Source organism: Canis lupus, chromosome 32 (assembly GCF_048164855.1).
Source record: "Canis lupus baileyi chromosome 32, mCanLup2.hap1, whole genome shotgun sequence".
NCBI classification, from domain to species: domain Eukaryota; kingdom Metazoa; phylum Chordata; class Mammalia; order Carnivora; family Canidae; genus Canis; species Canis lupus.
The window spans coordinates 39,938,908-39,954,861 of NC_132869.1; the positions used below are offsets into that span (position 1 = coordinate 39,938,908).

A 15,954-nucleotide genomic window follows, 5' to 3' on the forward strand; every position below is an offset into this window, starting at 1 on the left:
TATTTATCTATATTTATAATCTCTACATAGAGATTATCTTCAAAGCAAATATTTTACAAAACATAGTGTCAGTAGATAAGCACTGTTTTCTTTTCACCCCACTCTCTCTCTTCTTGTTCCATATTTTTTATTATTTTTTAATTGAAGTTTGATTTGCCAACATATAGTATAACACCCAGTGCTCATCCCATCAAGTGCCCTCCTCAGTGCCTGTCACCCAGTCACCCCGTCCCCCCACCCACCTCCCTTTCCACTACCCCTTGTTCATTTCCCAGTCAGGAGCCTTTCATGGTTTGTCTCCCTCTCTAATTTTTCCCACTCATTTCCCTTCCTTTCCCTATAATCCCTTTCACTGTTTCTTATATTACCCATATGAGTGAAACCATATGATGATTGTCCTTCTCTGATTGACTTAACTTCACTCAACATAATACCCTCCAGTTCCATCCACGTTGAAGTAAATGGTGGGTATTCATCCTTTCTGATGGCTGAGTAATATTCCACTGTACATATATACCACATTTTCTTTATCCATTCATCTGTGGAAGGACATCGTGGCTCCTTCCACAGTTTGGCTATCGTGAACATTGCTGCTATGAACATTGGGGTGCAGGTGTCCCGGCGTTTCACTGCATCTGTATCTTTGGGGTAAATTCCTAGTAGTGCAATTGCTGGGCCGTAGGGTAATTCTATTTTTAACTTCTTGAGGAACCTCCACACAGTTTTCCAGAGCGGCTGCAAAGTTCACATTCCCACCAACAGAGCAGGAGGGCTCCCCTTTCTCCACATCCTCTCCAATGTTTGTTGTTTCCTGTCTTGTTAATTTTCCCCATTCTCACTGGTATGAGGTGGTATCTCATTGTGGCTTTGATTTGTATTTCCCTGATGGCCAGTGATGCGGAGCATTTTCTCATGTGCTTGTTGGCCATGTGTATGTCTTCTTTGGTGAAATTTCTCTTCATGTCTCTGCCCATTTCATGATTGGATTTTTTGTTTCTTGGGTGTAGAGTTTAGTAAGTTCTTTACAGATTTTGGATACTAGCCCTTTATCTGATAGGTTATTTACAAATATCTTCTCCCATTCTGTAGGTTGTCTTTTAGTTTTGTTGACTATTTCTTTTGCTGTGCAGAACTTTTTATCCTGATTAAGTCCCAATAGTTCATTTTTGCATTTGTTCCCTTGCCTTCATAGATGTATCTTGCAAAAAGTTACTGTGGCCAAGTTCAAAAAGGGTGTTGCCTGTATTCTCCTCTAGGATTTTGGTGGATTCTTGTCTCACATTTAGATCTTTCAGTCACTTTTAGTTTATCTTTGTGTCTGGTGTAAGGGAATAGTACCATTCTTCTGCACGTGGCTATTCTATATTTTTAAAAATTGATTACATGAAACATCAATAGGTCAACTGACAAAGGAATGAGAGTAGTCTGCTTTGATGGGGAGGAGTCTTTTATCATTGACATTGTCGAGAATGCTGGTGCATGGTGGTTAATAAAAAGCAGACCAATTTTAACTTTAAGTCAGTTTGACAGTGTCTTTTTTCAGTGCCTACACCAAAGTTGACTGTAGCCACTGGCCTCCCCTTGGTACCTCAGTGGGTCAGCAGTTTGAAAAATAAATATTCTACTTTGTACTGAACTGCTGAAACTTGTGATTTACTAAAGTTCTACTAAGTACTAAATGCTTATTTTTAGCTGCTTTGTGGAATTTTCAAATATGTATGCTTTAATTTGCACATAGACAAAGTATACAAAGATTTTTCTAAGCTAGGCCAATTTGGAGAGTTTTTATGAGTAATAAGGAGTGAAAAATATGTCAATAGCAGTTTGATAAATCAAGAACATGTTTAAGAACAAGCTTTTCATCTTTGGAGATGAAAAATTAGTTCAAAATAAGCTTAATGATCATTTACTGAGTTTGATTGGATTATTCTTCAGAGAACCGTATTCATTTATTCAAGGTTTCCATAATGAGATTATAAAATTATTTCTCCAGAATGTAAATTGATACTACAGAAATAATTTTATCACTCTTTTTAGATTACAAGGAATAATTTATATTTTATATTCCCTTTGCAAAAGCAAAAGAAATCTGGAAAGTATAAAGAAGAAAAAGAAAAGTCGCTTATAATTTCATCACCCACAAAGAGCTTTGTGATTAACATTTTAATTTATGTATTTCAAACTATTTCATAAATAGCGTTTTTAAAAAAATGAAATGATACCATTCGTTCTGGCTTTTGCATGTTTTTTAATCAGGTGTCATGGTCACATATTTCTGTGTCAGTTTATACAAATGTACATTATATATAGTGGCATATAGCCATCAGCAAACTTTTCTTAAAGGACTAAATAACTTGTTTTGGTCTTGTGGGCCTTTTGGTCTCTGTCACAATTATTCATTTTTGCCTTTGTAGCAGAAAAACAGCTCTAGGTTGTACCTAAACTAATAAGCATGACTGTATTCCAATAAAACTTTATTCGTAAAAATGGAACATAATTTGTTGACCCCTGCTAATTCCAGTGTTTGCATTTGTTTATCCAGGCCCCCACTAAAATTTTTAGATGGTATCTAGTGTTTTACTATCATAAATAACACTGCTATGAACATTCTTATGCATATACATTTGTACACTTTATCTTTTATGATAATTCCTAGGACCCTTATTGCTAAAATAAAAGGCATTCATGTTTTAAATATTGATACATCTTGCTAGGTTGCCATTCAGAAAGTTGGAATCACTTTATTTACTCACCAGTAGTGTGGGACTACTGGTTTCCTCACAACTTCCCCTGTATTGGAGCCATTAAGTTTTTTGTTTTTTGTTTTTTGTTTTTTGTTTTTTTTTTTGTTTTTTGTTTTTTTTTTGCCATTAAGTTTTATAGTCTGCAAATAAAGATGAGGAAAAATACTATTTTACTTTTTAATTCATAGGAAGTTTGACATCTTTCATATTTTTATTGACTGTTTTTATTTTCTTTAATTGTCCATTCTTACTGTACAGTGTTTTTTTTACTTGTAGAATTTTTAATGTATTCTGAATATCAGTTCTTTGACATATGAATTACAAATAATTTATTCAAATATTTTGCCTTTCTTTTTTAGCAGCTTCAAATGTACTGCACATATTTAAAATGTACAGGTAAAAAAACAAATAAAATGTACAGGTGATAAATTTTATGTTTACATATGTGAAACTACTACCACAATTTAGATAATTAACTTATTTATCACTCCCAAAGTTTTCTGATGCCTCTTCATAATCCACCCCCCACCTGTCCTTTGCACTCCCTTATCTCCAAGTAACCATGAATCTGTTTTTCTGTTATTATAGATTAGTTTGCATTTTCTGGAGTTTTACATACATAAAATTGCATGGTACACACTTTGTTTTTGTCTTGCTTGTTTCATTCAGCATACTTTTTCAGATCAGCCATCCTATTGTATGTATCAGTAGTTCATTCCTTCTTTTGCTGAGTAGAATTCTACTGCATGAATATACCATAATTGTTTATTCATTTTGATGGACATGTGAGTTGTTTCCAAATTTTGGCAACTTAAAGCTGCCATGAACATTCCTTGTATTTGTTTTTAAATTTTTAAAAATTTTTCATTTGTTTATTCATGAGAGACACACACAGAGAGAGAGAGAGAGAGAGAGAGAGGCAGAGACACAGGCAGATGGAGAAGTAGACTCCACGCAGGGAGCCCAACATGGGACTCAATCCTGGGACCTCAGGATCACGCCCGGGGCCGAAGGCGGCGCTAAATCACTGAGCCACCCGGACTCCTCTGTTTTTAATTTTAAAGTGTGTTTCATTGTACAGAAAATTTTTATTTCTACTTAGTCAATATATTGGGATTTTTCCTTCTGGAATTATACCTTGCTCCCTTTCATTCAAAAAAGAAATTCTTTCCCATTTTCTTCTATTTGTAGTTTACTTTTACTTTTTGAATTTTGATCCATCTGGAAGTTTCTTTTTATGGTAATATTTCCCAAATGGATTACTTGTTGGCCTAATACTCTTCTTGTCCCCCCGGTTACTTGAAATATCACCTCTTTATAATCTAAATTTCCAAAATTACATAGGTCTTATTTCTAAACTCTGTTTTATTGATCAATTTGTCTATTCTTACATTAATACTATACTGTTTCAGTTATTATTTTGATACTTTAAGATCCCATGTTTTGTTCTTTACAAAAAATTATTTTTCTTAAAATTTTTTTCATCGAGATATACTGTGGAATCAGCTTGTCAGATATTCTTAAAATTTCTCTTGGAATATTAAATGGCATTTGATTGAATTTGTAGACTTTAAAAGAGTTATGATTGGCCATTTTTGCACAATCATATCTGCCTAGCAAGGTGTATGTATGTCTCTCCACTTTTATTATTATTATTTTTTAAGATTTTATTTATTTATTCATGTGAGACACAGAGAAAGAGGCAGAGACACAGGCAAAGGGAGAAGCAGGCTCCATGCAGGGAGCCTGATGCGGGACTTGATCCCGGAACTCCAGGATCATGCCCTGGGCCCAAGGCAGGCACTAAACCACTGAACCACCCAGGGATCCCCTCACTTTTATTATTTTTAACTAAATTTTTAAAAATTATTTATTTATTTATTTGAGAGAAAGAAAGAGAGCACAAGCTAGGGGAGGAGTAGAGGGAGAGGGAGAAGCAGACTCCCCACTGAGCAGGGAGCCTGACACAGGGCTTGATCCCAGGACCCAAGATCATGACCCAAGTTGAAGGCAGACACTCAACTGAGCCACCTAGGCACCCCCTATTTTTAACTAAACATTTTTAATAGGTAATATATGTAGGAGATAAAAAGTGATTTATGATGAAGTGTTACCCAATGTCCTACTCCCCCTTTACAGAAACAACTACTAATATTAATTTCTTTTGTATCCTTCCAGTGATATTCTGTGCCTATGCAAGGAAGTATGTGTGTAAAAATAACATTAAGTGTAACAAGCTGATACAGCTTCTCTGGGACCTGGAGTGAAAACTGAGGCCTTGTATTAGAAAATGAGTGTCTAATTAGGTACAAAATGAGTAGTTATTTACAATGAGAAAAGAAACCACAACAAATTAGTTTCTAAGAGAACTGATAAAAGTACAAAACACAGAAATCCAAAAAAATAACATTTCTTTTTTACTGTCTTATATAGTATTTGTTTTGGCTGTATTTTATTTGATTGTCTCCTCATATAACAACGATTTTTTAAAGTCATTCTCTGTAAGAACAGAAAGTTAATTTGGTCTTTTTCTTCCAGTGTTTAGAATATGGTCACATAACATGACTCTGCACATTTGTGTCTCAGATATTTAATTATTTGTGCTGTGAATTAGATTTTTTAGTTTATATTTTTTTGTACAAACTAAGAGTGAGTGATGGTAAAAAAATACGTTAATCATTTTTTCTGTTGTTATATTTAATTTATATTAAATTTATATTTCTGAGAGCTTTTCAGTTTATTTTTTATTTTTCTTTTTAAAATTATATTAGTAATATAATAACATTATTAAAGGATCAAGCCATATCAACAAATAAATCTCCTTCTTTTCCCTTTTCCCATTCCTACCCCCTTTCTCAGAAGTAACCTTTGACATTAGTTTATTTATTACATTTTTTATTTGAATGCAATTTCATTAACATATAGTGTATTAGTTTCAGGGGTAGATTTAGAGATTTATCAGTTGCATTTCTTAAATTTCACATAATAGGGAAATCATATATTTGTCTTTCTCGACCTTTGTCATTAGTGTGTATACTTCTGGATGTCTTTTAAAAGCATTTACATACATGTACATCTAGAAATATGTTGTTTTGTTAACAAATAGGATCATACCATCTGTTTGGCTCTGTACATTGCTTTTTGACTTTTTAATCTTTAGGTTGTTTTCCTGTTTGTACATATAAGACTACATCAGTATTTAAATGCTTGAAAGCAGTGCTTATCATACTTTTAATATGCATGCAAATCACCTAGGCTAACTAGATCTTATTAAAATGCCAGTACTGATTTAGACAGAATGTTTAAGGGAAGGTACAGAGACTGTGTTTCTAACAAACTCCCAAATGATGCCATTGCTGTTAGTCCCTACATTTTGAGTAGGAAGACTATTCTTTAACTAGATGTACCATAGTTTAGTTATCATCCAGCTGATTAAATCATTGCTGCCCCCCCCAAATAGTACAGCAATGAACATTGAAATTTTGTCATGACAGAGATTTTCTTGAATGTTCTAAGTAGACAGTCAATGCCATTGTATACTAGGGAGGGGGGAATTGCAGAGGGAGATTTCTCTAACCCCACCCCTGTATTTATTTATTTATTTTTCTTATTTTATTGCATTATTAGAACTTCTGGTAGCATGTTGAATAGTTTCATTGATAGTGATTCTCTGACAGGAATATAAAACTGAGTCAGCCATTGGCAATATTTATAAAAATTTAAAATATGAAAACACCTTGACTTCATTATTCCTTCTAGAAATCTAGTTTTCTGAAACTCTGAGCGATGTATGCAAAGGTCTATGTACAAAGATGCATATTAAAGCACTACTTGTAATAGAAAAATTACAAGCAACCTTAAATGGCCATTAGTAGGAGAATGATTGAATAAATTGTGGTATAGTCAGGCTATGGACCATTGTGCTGGTGTCAAAAAAGAGATGATCATAATACTGACATATGTAAAGTTATTAAGAGAAAAACACAAGTTGCAGAAGAGTATTTATTGGCTGATCCATTTTATATTTTAAAGCTGTGTGTGTGTGAGAGAGAGAGAAAGGTATTTGAAATACATAGAAGAAAGTTTTGGAAGCTTACGCACCAAACATAGTGTTTATCTCTGGGAAGGGTAGTGGTATTGACAGGTAGTTTGGGGCTTAGTATAGGGAGTCTTTTCTGTTTTCTGATTCTTTTGTGTGTTGTTTACAACTTCTATACCAAATACTCTGCTTTTAAAATCTGAAAATGATGAAAGTAGGAAGGATAAAAGAAAGCAAAAGACACTCTCAGTCAACAGAAAGAACTAGCTAAAAGAATACTAGGGAGAAGGGAGCAGACAAATCCAAACCATCCAGTAGTCAGTAAAATTTTCTTAAATAGACAGTCTATGAACCTGGAAAAAAAATCAGATGGTACGAAAGCATATATGGTGCAATAAAATACCACCTCACACCAATTAGAGTACCTACTCTCAAAAACAAAACAGAAAATAACCTATAGGTGAGGATGTGGAGAAATTGATAGGAACCCTTCTATACTGTTAGTGGGAATATATATCCAATGTGGAAAACAATTTGGAGGTTTCTCAGTAAATTAAAAATAGAATTACCATATGATCCAGCAACTCCACTCCTGAGTATACACTCAGAAAAAAATTGAAAGCACGGTTTCCAGGAGTTAATTGTACATTTGTGTTCACAGCAACATTATTCACAGTAGTTAAAATATTAGAAGCAACCCAAATATTCATGAGTGGATGAATGGACAAGCAAAACATGGTATGTACACACAAGGAAATGTTACTCAGCCTTGCAAAGGAAGGAAATTCTCACACGTGCTTCATAATATGGATTTACCGTGACATTATACAAAGTGAAATAAGCCAGCCCCAGAAAGACAAAATACCATATGATTCGAATCATATGTTGTTCTTAGAGTAGTCAGAATCATAGAGATAGAAGGAAGAAGGGTGGTTGCAGGGCTGGGAAGGAAAGAAAGAAAGGATGTTAGTGTTTATTGGGTATAGAGTTTCAGCTTTACAAGATGAAAAGAGTTCTGGAGCTGGACAGTGGAGGATGGTTGTCCAACAATGTGAATATACTTAATACCACTGAACTACACATACACACTTAATGGTTAAGATGGTACATTTTCTGTAATGTCTACTTCACCGCAGTTTAAAATTTTGGCAGATAAAGAATATGATAAGTCACCGTCCATCTCTCTTTATTTGCCAGTCTCCCAGTTATCCTTTTGTGAGATAACCACCGGACCAATTTTCTGTATATTCCTCAGTGCATTAGTAGTTAGTCATAGCTCTCTCTTGGATTCCCATCTATATAACACTTACTAAGCATGTCTTTATTATCTGTCTCCTTCACAGCATCCACTAAAATGTCTTTGTAGCTTAGTAGTTGCTTATTAAATATTTGTTCAGTGATTGAGCAGGTGAATGAATTCAGTGGCCCCAAGAGGCACAAGAATTGGGGAGCTCTCTGTGTATATAAGTTGCGATGATGCATATAGTCATATCTTTAATGATCCCTAATGCAGGGTTCTCCCACTTAAGCACGGCTGAGGATAATCTGAGAGAGCTTGTTGAAGTGCAGGTTTTGTGGCCTTAACTAATGCAGTTCTGAAGCATGTGGCTACTCAACATTTTGCTAAGGCCCAATATTCAATTTTATGTATCTCTTCAAATAGTCTGTATATCTCACTCAGAGAAACCTCGTCCTGTCATTTGTATGCTGCTACAAGGCTTTACAAATTGGGTTCAGCTATTTAGGGAGCATTTCTAATGTACTTATGGTGCCAAGTGAAAGTAATCATCCGAGCCCCTGGGTGGCTCAGCGGTTGAGTGTGCCTTCAGCCCAAGGCGTGATCCCGGGGTCCTAGGATCGAGTCCCACATCGGGCTCCCTGCAGGGAGCCTGCTTCTCCCTCTGCCTGTGTCTCTGCCTCTTTGTGTGTCTCTCATGAATAAATAAATAAAATCTTAAAAAAAAAAAAGTAATCATCCTTTAGGCCTTCATACCTTCTCTGTCTAGGTGTGGTACACAGTGTTAATCATGGTAATACTGTGACACCATTTAAAGATTAAGTATGTTCAACCTTGTTAAGGAATGAGAGCTTCTATTTAGTAACGATTTTTGTGAATTCTTCAAAATTAAAAAAAAGTTATGTGTAGATCACAGTTTCTCAAGTTTAAGATCTTTAAGGACCATAAACCCAAGTTTGAGCAACATTGTATTGGGATTGAATTCGGTGATGACAGCATCAACTGGTAAATATAAACGTGAATATGAGAGCTGAAATAACGTGCTTATTAAAACTTTACATTATCATGGACATTTAGAAGCAAAATTTTAAATACATGCAGAAAATTCACAGATAGTAAAGGATAAATTTATGAACTCCTCCTGGAAAAACAATGGTATAAAACATTGAATCCATGAGAAACTTGGGAACACTTGAAAAAATTCTTATCCTGAACATCTTTTTTCTTATAGTGCTGATTAATGGAAGTTCTAGAATTCAGGTTGCCACCCATTTCAACAAATATATATTGAGCATCAGTTACGGTTTTGGACACTGGGGTTTCAATGGTAAACCCAAAGGGCAGTGATGGCCAAGAATGGGGGGAGATGTGGGTCAGGAAATGTTTTTGGAAAAAAAAAAAAAAAGGAAATGTTTTTGGTTAAGGTCTGAAGGATGAGTTAAATTAGCAAAATTGAGGGGTAGAGTTAAGGAAATGCAGTGAAGCTAGAGATTTAGGGAATGCAGTATAGAAATATAATTTCAAAGTCATGTGGCAACTGTGTTCACAGTGTTGCTTCATATTTATAATTTCTCCCGTTTCCTTCTGGAGATTAAGGAAAACTGATTCACGTTCATTGGAATGAGAAGCTTTCTTAAGAAGTGTTGGAGGGCTCTAATGTGTTTTTGCTTTGTTAGTTGAGCCAGTATTTATAGCAGACTTGTGATTAGATTGTCAAACAACATTTTGAAGGGATTTAAGACTGCTTGGGTTTTATTTGTTGGTTTTTTTTTTTTAAAGGACTTATATGTAATTTTGTGAATTACTGAAAAGAAGCTTAAGAACAGCAAGTGTGCACTTTAAAATAAAATGGGCAGAATTGATTTATTTCTCTACTTAAAGAGCTTTTTAAGAATTCCAGTGCTTAAACCTTTAAAATCAAACAATAGAAATTCCAACGGTGCAGAGCTAATGTAAATGAAAACGGTTATAATCTTCGAAATAACAGCATAATAAAGTAACCTTGAAACATTGGTGTTGGCCCTACATTGTTTTCTGTTTGAATTGAGTGGCAATTTCCAGCATTGCAAAACAGTGATGGAATTAAGTGATGTTTCCAGTAAAAGAATTTTGCAAGTATAATATGTTTTAGTATTAAATTCTACTTGTGCATTTAGCAATTAAAATTATTCTTGTAATGATGATGGCATTAGAAGGAATAGGGAGCTGTCAAAGAGAATTTGAAGCTTAATTATCTCTTTGGTAACAAAATGCATAATCTTCCATTACAAGGCTTATTTTCTTATGGTAATTGACTCATTTGCTCTCTGGTTATCAATTTAACTTCCCAACCACAAACATCTGCTCTTACATTGTGTTTAATTGGTGTGAATACTAGCTACAGAGAAGTTAAAATCCAAAGAACATATTAAAGGCAATATTTTATAATTCATTAAAGGGAAAAGTAAATGATGAACATTGTGATCATTTTTTTCTAATAGTCTTTGAAGATCTGTTTACTAAAAATGCATACTAAAATTAGATTAATTAGATTTCTTATGAAGTGGATTTTGCTGTTTTCCAAAATTACTTACTCTGCCTTAGGGGGAGTCTCAGTCCTTTAGACCAGAATATAGCACCGCCTCAAAAATATGGTACCTAGTGGTTAAGATTGCAGGCTTTGGAGATATGTTTGTTCAATATGTTATTATTTAATCTAAAGAAGAGGGGCAAGGATGAATTGTGTGTATGTGTGCTTATAATTTTTAGAATGGAAGGCTAACCCTTAAAATTTTTTAAATTTTTAAATGACTACCTAAAGGGGGAAAGGAGAGAACAGGGTGGGGAAAAAAAGTTAGAAGCAAGACTCATTTTTAATATACCTTGTCTTTGTAGATTTGAGATTTTACAAAGTAATTATGGAAAGGGGAAAGTAAAATGAAACAAAAAACTCTAAATGTGTATCTACTTTAGTAGTATAGCTACACAGAAGGTTACAATTCCAAGTAAAAGTTATTACAAATAAATTTATAATAGTAATTGAACCATATATATCTAATGGGATATACTCTAAGAACAAAAAGAACTGCAAAATCTTCAGCTATTTTTTTATTATATTGTTGGTGGAGTTACTGGTACAGTTACTCTGAGACTACTGAGTGTAAGATACAACATGTGAATAATTAAGTTGGTGTCAGAACAGACTTTTAGCATGAGTGAAAAGAGATACAGATGTAAAATCATTAAGATCCAGTTAAAACTTAGAGCCCAGGATTTAATTGGATAACAGAATGAAATCATGATGAATTTTATATTTAAAAATTACATAATTCCTGGCTTTATCCACAAGTAGCACCTAAAACCAGTGACCAGAAGATACTAAAAACTACTAGGATCCTGTTAAAAAGGACTTAGGAACTTTCAGTGGACTCAAGCTTTCATTAGTTAGGGATGGGATAGTTGAGAATCAAAAGAACAATAACTGGCTTGAATCGAAATAAATTGAATGTATTTTAATCCATAAAGTCATAAGAATACTTTTTAAAAAGACCCTTCCATGATGACCTTCAGTCAGAAGGCTATTAGAGAACCAGACCATTGTTTTGAAAATTGATAAGTAAAGGGAAAAAATCAGGCATTTATCCTGCTTTTTCTGAGAGGTATATCTAAAGATAACCAAATAATTGATGAGGGTATATTTCTCTTTATAGAAGGAATAACCGCATAAAAATATTACTGTTTCACAATATCTAAGACTGTTAGCCTAAGCAAAAGAGAGATAGTTACACATTATGAACTTTTCTGATTGAAGGACCATGACACTGCGTATAAAGTAGTCTGGAAAAATAAAAAGAAAGAGCCTAACTCCAGTCAACCTTCTACATTTAACTGCTAAATGCAGGACTAATATGTTAAATCCACCATGGCATGCAGTAAGCAAAACATAGGCTATAGGAAACTTGACAGAACAAATGACTTCTACAGCAAATAATTTGTAAACAAAATAAAGGAGGAACCTGTAGATTAAAAGAAACGTAAGAAACAAATTAATGAATGTACCTCATTTGCTCAATTCAAATAAACCATTCTTTTTAAATGTAGATTGATGATAATTGAGAAATTAGTCTAGGTACCAACTTGATGGTGTTATAGTCTTGTTTAGAATTGGGAATTTTTATTTTATAGAGGAACTTACTTAAATACTTATATGTAGAATATAAAAGTATTTGTTTTCAGGGTGATCTAGGGAAAGACCATAAGATGAGTTAAGATGTAGATGAAGCAGCACTGGCCTTGAGTTGATCATTGTTGAAGCTATAATTGAGGGTTTATTATTATTTTCTCTATAGCAAAAAGTTAAAAAGAGAGAGAGAACATAGGGTTGAAAGTCAGACTGTGCCTAGCTTCAAAATCCAGATCTGTCACTGACTAAGCTTTGTGACCCTGTGGAGCTACTTGGACTCTCTGTGTTTAGTGTCCTTGTCTGTAAAATGGAAATAATATAATAATACCTAAATAATAGGATTGTTGTGGGAAATAATAATAAGTCGAAAATATTTGTAAGCGTTAGCTATTAGCATACATCAAATATATAAACTAAAATCATAAAGTTGCAGTTGGTTAGAAACCTTGGCGTATTCAGGAATAGTGCGGTTGAGTTACTTACTTAGTATAGGTCCAGACTGAAGCCCACGGCCAACATGTATCTACTGGTAGAATCAGAACTCAACTATAAGTGTCTGACTTCAGCCATTGCAGTGTCTTTACAGTAAATCATTATTGATTAATATTCAAATACACTTAAATATCTGATCTTAAATAGGGAACACTCAGGATCAAAATTATGTTAGTGTTTTCCTGCATCTAAAATTTATTGCACTTCAGATGAAAATTCTAGTTTGTTCTTTTTTGTCTGCTTTGAGAAGGAACAGATAAACTTAGCCAAAGATGAGTCTAATTTCATCTGGAATTAAAAACAAAAACTTAATGAACAATGTTAGGAAACTTTTGAGGAAATAAATGAATAAAAGGAGTATACTTGTTCTACCAAATACTTAAAAATATTATATCGTTACAATCATTAAATTTGTGGCTGTGGTGCAGGAATAGACAGATCAGTAAAACCACTTAGTATCCAGAAATAACTCCTCCTCAAGAGCACATAGGATTTTAATATTAAAAGTTGTTCAAATCAGGTACTCTTACTAGGACTATTGGGTTTGCCATTTAGAAAAAGGTAAAGCTGGATACTTGATAAAGTCTAGATTATTTCATAGATGTGCTAGAAGAAAATGCAAGTGAATATTTTTATAGTATGTAAGCAGGGAAAACATTTGGAGTAAGAATAATAAAATATAGGTGGCAAAAAAAGGAGGACTGATAAATTTTACCACATATAAATTGAAAACTTTGGTAGAACAGATGATTTAAGTAAAAGAGAGAAGAAAAAACTGAGAAGAGGAGCACCTGGGTGGCTCAGTGGTTGAGCGTCTACTTTTAGTTCAGGTTGTGATCCCAGGGTCCTGGGATCGAGTCCCGCATCAGGCTCCCCGCAGGGAGACTGCTTCTCCCTCTGCCCATGTCTCTGCCTCTCTCTCTCTGTCTGTCTCTCTCTCCGTGTGTGTCTCTCATGAATAAATAAAATCTTAAAAAAAAAACTGAGAAGAAATATTGGCAGCATGTATGAGACTACTATATTAGTTCAGGTGCAGTCAGGAGCCAGAAATCACACCAGGAATTTGAAGAAGGAAATCTTAGTATCAAGAATTATTAACTAGTAAAAGTGTATAATTTACTGAAAAGGACAAAGTAGTATTTGACGAATACAGAAATAGTAAATATAAGGATCAAATACTACCTTTAGAGCCAAAGGAAAGAACCCCAAAAATGAACAGATTTGGAAGAGGGCCCCCCTGTCTGATGTTGCAGTTCAGACCTTGGAGAGGGTATAATTGCTGCCAGAGGACACCCTAATGGCCCAGGCTGGCCCACAGATCTCCTTCTGGATTCCACAGAACTGAGCTCCTTTGTGCAAAGTCACCTGCTGGGGTGCCATGAACCGACTGATGATGAGCAGAAAGTTGCTTCTTCAGACTACACATTCTTTCCCTCCTTTGGATCCTACCCCTTCCTGGGGTTCTACTCTCACTCTTCATTAACCCAAATTATAAAGCTTGTCTGGACCTCTTGCCAGGACCTGCCCCACTCTAGCCAATGTAGTAAGCAAGAAAATGAAAAAAAGAGGAAAGCAAATTGGAAAGGAAGAAATGAAACTATCTCTATTCACAGACAATATGATTGTTTATGTAGATAATCCCACAATTATCTATAAAAAGCTGCTAGAACTAATGAGTGAATTTAGAATGAGTGCAGGATAAAAAGTTAATATATGTAAATAATTTCATCTCTACATATTAACAGTGAATAATTGGAAACTTAAAAAATTTTTGAGTACCACTTACAGTAGCACCGAAAAATGTGAAATACTTAGGGAAACACCTAATAAAGTATGAACAAGATTTGTATATTGAAAACTATGAAACAATGGTAGGAGAAACCACAGAACTAAATAAACGGAGAAATAACCCATATTCAGGGAAAGGAAGACTCAGTATTGTTAGATGTCAAGTTGCTACAAATGCAACCCAATCCAAATCAAAACCCCGGCAGGCTAAACACATTTTAGCTCAAACCTAAAAAACAAAAGCAAAAACCAAAAAAGTACCGTTGTCATCATTGCTTTTTTAATAGAATTAGCCGATATTTGTGCTTTGCAGCTTTGTAATACAGGGAGGTTTATCATTTGAAACTTTGAAACAGGGATCAGTGAGACCCCTTGTCAAGGAAGTCATAGAGGAGATTACAGCATTAGGTGGAAAATTGAAGTAGGTGATCTGCTTTTACCCTTCTAATCCAAATTCTTACTCAGATATTTATAAGTCAGTGATTTACAACTTTGGAGCAAGGGGAAAGAGAAATACTGGACTATTTAGGCTTTTGCAGATATACTTAGCTTTTTCTCAAAGATCCTGTTACTCTTCTTCCCATCCTTAAATATATTTCATGCAATGAGGGATGTTACCAATGGAGGGTTACATCCTGTGTAAGGCCTCTAATGTGACATTTGTATGCCTTTTTAAAGAGTTCTTATTGTTATTTATCAAGCTGGCTGAAAATAACATTAGTCTTCTCAATTTTTTAAATTTTGATTATGGTTCTTCCAAAATGCTCTAAGTCTTGGGGAAATAGTCTTTTAATACTCATTTTTAGACAGCTTACAATATTCATTTTGTCAATTTCTTCAATATAGTCAATTTAGTAAATATCAACAAAGAAACTCAGAAATTATTTTTATAATTATTCTTCCAGTTAATTGTAGGAGAATATCAGTTCCTAAAGATACTGTATTCCTAACATATATTTTAAATTAAAAAAAAAAATTCAGTAGGTTCCATGTCCCTTGTGGGGCTGGTACTCACAACCCTTAGATCAAGAGTTACAATGCTCTACTGACTGAGCCAGCTAGGCACCCCCTAACATAATTTTAAATATGTATTTGTTACATGCTTTTGTAAAAATATGTAAAACCCTCAAATAATAAGTAAATATCCTGTGAATTCTAGGATTTAAAAATACTACTTGAAATACACATAGCTGGCTATTTTTATTTTTAATAATATCCTAATTTCCTTTCTGTTTTAAAGCCCAACCTGAATTCCTGAAACAGCCTACTAATATATATGCTCACGAATCAATGGATATTGTATTTGAATGTGAAGTGACTGGGAAACCAACTCCAACTGTGAAGTGGATTAAGAATGGGGATATGGTTATCCCAAGTGATTACTTTAAGATTGTAGTAAGTATTTTTCAAAGGACACTCATCTCTGAAACCTTTAAATGTCTTTAAATGTAATCACTAAGAGAACTGTTGCCTTATATATACCAGTTTACGT

At 34.1% G+C, this 15,954-nt stretch overlaps 1 protein-coding gene across 6 annotated transcripts in view; it reads left to right on the top strand.

Moving 5' to 3' along the window:
- Window positions 1-15,954, top strand: part of NEO1 (neogenin 1) — a 235,362-nt gene that overhangs the window by 113,239 nt on the left and 106,169 nt on the right. For all 6 annotated transcript variants that reach the window (XM_072809538.1, XM_072809537.1, XM_072809540.1 and 3 more), the window contains exon 6: window positions 15,703-15,857. In XM_072809538.1, coding sequence (XP_072665639.1) covers window positions 15,703-15,857 — 155 coding nt within the window. The remainder of the gene's footprint in view (window positions 1-15,702; window positions 15,858-15,954) is intronic.